The 5653-nt window shown below is 54.0% G+C and overlaps 1 protein-coding gene across 2 annotated transcripts; it reads left to right on the top strand.

Annotated features, from left to right (window-relative positions):
• Positions 1 to 400: 400 nt before the first annotated feature.
• Positions 401 to 5015, top strand: CD164L2 (CD164 molecule like 2). 2 transcript variants are annotated; one of them, XM_036747085.1, is made up of 6 exons: positions 401 to 554; positions 1097 to 1267; positions 2001 to 2078; positions 2254 to 2298; positions 3710 to 3863; positions 4930 to 5015. In XM_036747085.1, the coding sequence occupies exons 1-6, from the start codon at positions 467 to 469 to the stop codon at positions 4934 to 4936; spliced, it is 543 nt and encodes a 180-aa protein (XP_036602980.1). In that variant the 5' UTR covers positions 401 to 466; the 3' UTR covers positions 4937 to 5015. The 2 variants fall into 2 exon arrangements, with proteins under 2 accessions (XP_036602980.1, XP_036602981.1); XM_036747086.1 differs by lacking the exon at positions 4930 to 5015 and having other exon boundaries at positions 3710 to 3867.
• Positions 5016 to 5653: the final 638 nt, after the last annotated feature.

Raw genomic sequence — 5653 nt, 5'->3', positions numbered from 1 at the left:
TTCCCATCTGGCCCCTCTAGTGCTCCCGGCCCGCAGAGCTGACTCCTCCTCCATCTGGCCCCTCCCCATACTTCTGGTCTCACTTTCACCTGCCCCCAATCCCTGCTATTGGCCCCGCCTTTGAGCTCTTGGCCACGCCCTGTGTTCTTGCCAGACCCCGCCCCACCTTCAAGGTTCTTCTTAACGCAGGTGCGGGGAAGGGTCCTTCCTCTGCCCTCTACTCTCTTCCCGTTGTTAACCACGCCCCCCTCCACCTCACCCGCTTAGTCCCTGACCCTGCCCACACTCACATGGCCCCGCCTCCGCACCATGACCCCGCCCCCCTCCGCTGGGCTCCGCCCCAGGTTGCCCAGGTACTGGAGCTCGCCTGGTGGCGGCTTATTCCCCCGCTGCCCAGTGTTAGGCAGGGACGCTCCGCCAGCCCTCCCGTGCCCAGCGCCAGGAGCAGCCTTCTCCCCCTGAGTCCATGGCCGTGCCGGGGCCCCGAGCCCTCCGGGCTGCGCTTTGCAGCGGCTGCTGCTGCCTCCTGCTCTGTGCCCAACTCGCAGCAGCCGGTGAGTGGTGGGGGACAGGTGGGGACAGCCAGGTGTGGGCGGGCCCTCCTTCCCAGACAGGTATGCTCTCACATCGCCCCTCATCAGGTGCATGAACCTGCTCAGGCAGGTGAGGTAGCCCAGCCCCTCAGAGACATGACTGCTTCCAACCCTCCTTCCCAGCTATTCAAGCCAAGTGTGCAACTCGCTCCTATTTGCCTCATCCTCATAGACAAATGGCTAAGTCCTGGTCCCTGCCTCCCTGCTGGGGGCCTGAGCCTGTAGCTGTCCCAGGCCAACCTGGTCCTAAACCCAGAGAACCTGCCTGGTGTGGCCCTAGCTGTGACCTCCCAGCAATTCCACAGCTCTGACTGAAGGATGAGAGTCAGGAAGAGCCAGCTGTTGGGTGTGCGGAGTAGGAAACAACTGGCCCCTACTTTTGGCAACAGATAACAGAGCCCAGGTGTGTGTTGGGGGGTGGGGGGGAGGAGGAGCGGCTGCTAAAGCTGGAGAAACCCCTTCCTGACTACTCAGTCTTAGTTCTTCTTCTTCCCTCACCCCAGGTAAAGGAGGCAGAGGTTTGGGCAGGGGGGGCCTGCTCGGCCTTAACATCTGGGGCCCTGCTGCTGTTGCTGAATGCAAACAGCTGGAATCCTGCAGGCGCTGCGTGGAGGGGGAACCTGCTCGAAACCTTTCAGGCTGTGTGTGGGAACACTGTGGGGGTGAGGAGTCAGGTAAGGACCTGGAAAAAGGCAAGAGAGCTGTGTGTGACTCCTGCAACTGTCAGAATGAAAATCTGTAAGCATCCCCCTCCCACCCCCGTGCCCCTCCTACACAGTCCACAATAGTTTCTCAGTTATTACTTTAAGGAGTCTTCTGTCATAAGTAACTTAAATGACATGTGATACAGTGGGTTGGGAACCTGGAGAAATGGGGACGATGTCCCCCTGTTGTCCCACTGTTGGCCTTTCCCTTCTCTGGGCTTCTTGTTTGCTCAGCTATAAATGATGAGGTGGGCCTAGATCAGGAGTCCTCAGCCTTTTTGGTGTGTACCACAGACCCCTTCCCAGAATGTGGTTTTTAAATACATAAAACAAAATATGTAACATTACAAAAGAAAACCATATTGAAATACCGTTACAAAATATTTTTAAAACCAAAGCCACAAGGCCCAAGTGAAGAGGTAGATGGTCTCTCTAAGCTCCTGCCTAGCCCTGATGTTCCACATTCCAAGATCTCATCTAGTTGATAGTCTGCATTCTAAGGTCATTCCTTACCTTTTGTCATTCCATAAACTTAGAAATCTTCAGTGTTCCCAAAACCTCCAGGAATCTCCTTTATCTCAGATTTGAGTCTGGACCCCTTGGGGCCCTGAAGGCTGGGAAAGTCCTTAGGGACTTGTTTCTAGGCTGAGTCTTTGGGGGATTTCCTGTCCCTACCTCTTCCCTCCTTCCTTCTCTCCTCCAGGACATGGGCACTGTGTAGCTCGGGAAGAGGAGGCCAAGGAAGGCTGCTCTATCTATAACCACACAGCCCTGTGCCCAGGTAACTCTAAGCAGAGATAAGGGGGTCTGGTACTCAGGGGAAGGGGGCTGATTGACAAAACCTGGATTAGCTGGAGGAGTGGCGGTGGAGGGGAAAGCTCCCAGTAGCTTGGGCCATTAGTGGGGGAGATTCCAGATCCTTTTTCCCTGGATTATAACAGATTGTGTCTCCCCAGCTGCTCCACAGCCACCCACCCAGGAACCAAAGGCATTCACATCAGGTATGGGGTGAACCATGGGGGGCATTGGGTGGGAGGTGGGAAGACCAACTCTGGGGCAGCATACTATAAGGCCCCCGAGAATGACAAGGTGTCACGAAGGCCAGAACTATTGGAGGCCCAGTTCTAGGGGCCTTGGGAAAGGGGGAGGTTGCTAATCCCAGCCTTCCCCCCACTTTGGGTGAGGGAGTATATCGGGGGTGGGGGACTGTTGGGCATCTGAAAAAGTCACAAGACAGCCTTTGGTAACTGAGGGGAGGAGGGATCAGTGGGAGCTCTTGGTTAATTACAATAGGTAATGAGATCTCCCCAAAGGCTGAATTATTGATAGGCAGGCTAGCTCTCTCTGCTGCCAGCAGGCCCTACTCTCAGATCCTGGTTTTCTGTGTTTTTTTTTCTTTCCTCCTCTTCCCCTTTTCAGGGCTTCCCCATGTCTACTCTTCTTTCTCTTTGTGACTAGTCTCTTCTTTCCTACTCATCCTATCCCTGGGCTCAGATGGGGACCTGCCCTGCCCTTTGTCCCAGGATGATCTTGCCCTTCCCCAAACCCTCAGTCCAAGAGGGGAAATCTTATCCTAAGGAAGGGACAGAGCCCATAAGGCCTCTGCTCCCAGAGGCAGTATTGCTTCTTGGAGAGAGGGGACTTTCAGCAAGGAAGCAATCCATAGGAGAGGCACTGGGACCCCTGCCCTAGGCCGGGTCTCAGAATTCCTAAGGATGTCCACATCTGTCAAATGGAGGTTCTTCTGCCCATCTTGCAGAGAGTGATGGAATGTGGAGCAGAAGAAATTGTTCCCTGTGAATTGAATTGGCTTTCCAAAGGATGAAGTCATATATAAATATGGGATTATCAATAATGTTACAGGACTGCAGTGAGGCTTGGGTTCTAAGCTGAGCTGTTACAAACTCACTGTGAGCTGGAAAGGTCCTTAAGACATGGAAGGCTTAGAAAAGGAGGGACTTTCCATCTCCCTCATTTTACAGAAGAAGAAACAGGCCCAGAGAAGTATGATTTCCCCCTTCAGATGGTGAACTCTAGTGGTAGATCTGTTAGCCTGCCCTGTGCTCTCTGTGTCTCATTCTGTCTGTAAAACTGTTAACAGCAACCTTGCCTCCCTCGAGGAGGTGTTAGAAAAATCAAGCAAGAGAATAGGTGGGAAAATTGACGTGTATTAAGGAGAAAAAACACCAGATGTCCTGGAGTAAGAAGACCTGGGTTCAAATCCCAGCCCCTCTGTATCCTAGCTCTTTGAGCAAGTGACTTAATCTCTATGGGGGTCAAAATGATGGGGCTGGACCCAATGAGCTCCAAGGGGAAGTCCCAGTCAGCTGCCCTGGCCATGCCCTTCCCTGTTGGGCACAGGGCCCTGAGCATGGTGTGAAACATGATGATACCCTCCTCTGCCCTGTCCAGGCAGCCCTGCCACTGTCCCGCCTCTGGACTCCCACACGCCTGGCTTTGATGGGGCTAGCTTTGTTGGGGGCATAGTGCTGGTGCTGAGTCTGCAGGCTGTAACCTTCTTCCTCATCCGTTTTATCCGAGTCAAGGACAACACCTATCAGACACTGTAAGATACTTGGGTCCCTGAGAAGGAGGTAGGGAGAGTCCCTGGGCCCCTTCCCCCCCCCCCCTCCCCCACCATGCTGGTTGCTCAGTCCCCTTACCCTAAATAGCCCCCAGAAATCGGTCTGACCCCTTGGACTTCTAGTTTGAAGTTGGGGAGGGATAGGTGTGAGGTTATTTTTTCCTTCCCAGCTGTGAAGTCCCTCTTTTCCCAAGGCAGGGAAGGGGATAGCATGTGATGGCCTGGGAAAAGCCCCTTCCCCCATTTCCACATCTCCCCCCCAGTTCCCATATCTATCCCCTTCTCTTCCCAAGGCTTGTGGGAAAGGGACCTCAGTGGGGAGGGGACTAACCCTGGACCTGTGTCCTTGTCTCCTTCACGCTGCCAGAGAGGAGAACCAGTAGGTCCTGGCCCAAGGGATGGCCTGCCTGGCCCCTGCTAGGGGATCTGACCCTTCCCCTGGTTACTAGAGAGGGACCAATGTTTGCAGTTTGCTTTGTTTTAGGTGTGAAGGGAAGCGAGGCCCACCTCCCTGCCCTGAGCCCCTGTCCTGGGGAGGGAGGGGGACAATCTTTCCCAACCTCCCCCTTCAAAAACTTGGGAAAAGTTGGAGACAGGAGAGGCCAGCCCCATCTCCTGTAGCCCCCAACTAGTACTCCACATTCCCACTCCTAGGCCTCAGTGGGGAGGGAGGCAGGGAGGAATGGATCTTAGTGTGTGGTGCTGTGTGCTGTGGTATGAAGCCAGGCCTGAGGGGCTGCCTGGCATTGGAGGCATGGGGCAAGATCTGCTTCTGAAGCCCTGTACCCAGAGCCTGTATTATAACCTATCGGCTTGCTCTCCTGGGCCACCATCTCTTTGTCAAGAGAATTAGGGACTGCTGGTGTCCCAGTGTGGCCATTGGCCTTCTGAGACTGAACTTTTGCCAGAATTTTCATCCCCATCCCCACCTCCCAGCAGGCTCAGGGTAAAGGAGGGGAGTGTTCTACTAAGCCCAGGGGAGCTGTCCCTCTTCTCTACCCCCCTCCCACAATTGAATATTTTCTCCATCCCGTGATCTCCATCACAGGATCTGACCACCAGAACAAGATGGAGTAGGGGGGCAGAGGCAGTAGTACCAGGCCCTTCTGACCTCATATGCCCTCAGCCCTGCTTCTACCTGGGAAAGGGGGGCTGGGCTCCACCCCCTGAGGGAGAGGAAGGTCAAGCTTTGGAAGATGCCTTCTGCCCACCCCTTCCAGCTCTGATGCTCCCTGAGGTGGCTCTCTCATGCCCACTGGCCGCACCTGAGGGCCGCTGTCCTCCAATAAAGGAACTCTTCACTCTGGGGTGTGATCACTCTTCCTGCATTCTGGAGAAGGGGACATGTGGGGATGAGGTGGGGTGGGGTGGGGTGTCGCTATCTCTAGACTCCTTCAAGGCAGAAAGAAGGGAAAGGCAGCTGGACCTGTACCACCTGTAAGGTCTAGTGGATTGGGGCCAGGGGAGGAACTTGAGGGTGGAGAGAGATGGTAGGCTGAGGAGTTAAAGGCGAGAGGGGAGAGAAATATTGTGTGTATGTGCAGGTAGAATAGAGCAGAAGCCAAGACCAAAATGCAGCCCTTCTAGGGCCAAGGCTCCATGCTGGGCCCCCTTCTCAATTATTGTGTTGATGCAGAAACCTACCAGAGCCCTGACCTCTCCCTCCTAAACACTAGTCTCACATTAAAAATAAATTTTAAAATATTTTGCTATATGAGGGAATCTAGGCTACATAAAAACAAGATATCAATAAAGATGTATTTAAAATAACT

Source organism: Trichosurus vulpecula, chromosome 2 (genome assembly GCF_011100635.1).
Source record: "Trichosurus vulpecula isolate mTriVul1 chromosome 2, mTriVul1.pri, whole genome shotgun sequence".
NCBI lineage: Eukaryota > Metazoa > Chordata > Mammalia > Diprotodontia > Phalangeridae > Trichosurus > Trichosurus vulpecula.
Note: the sequence above shows the minus strand (reverse complement) of the source record. Positions and strands in the feature narration are given on the sequence as shown.

Bases quoted from the DNA above. Each gene is read 5' to 3' on its own strand.
- CD164L2 (XM_036747085.1), top strand. From the start codon at position 467: ATGGCCGTGCCGGGGCCCCGAGCCCTCCGGGCTGCGCTTTGCAGCGGC. The intron at 555-1,096 runs GTGAGTGGTGGG...CCCTCACCCCAG, and splicing joins TGCCCAACTCGCAGCAGCCG to GTAAAGGAGGCAGAGGTTTG. The intron at 2,079-2,253 runs GTAACTCTAAGC...GTGTCTCCCCAG, and splicing joins CCACACAGCCCTGTGCCCAG to CTGCTCCACAGCCACCCACC.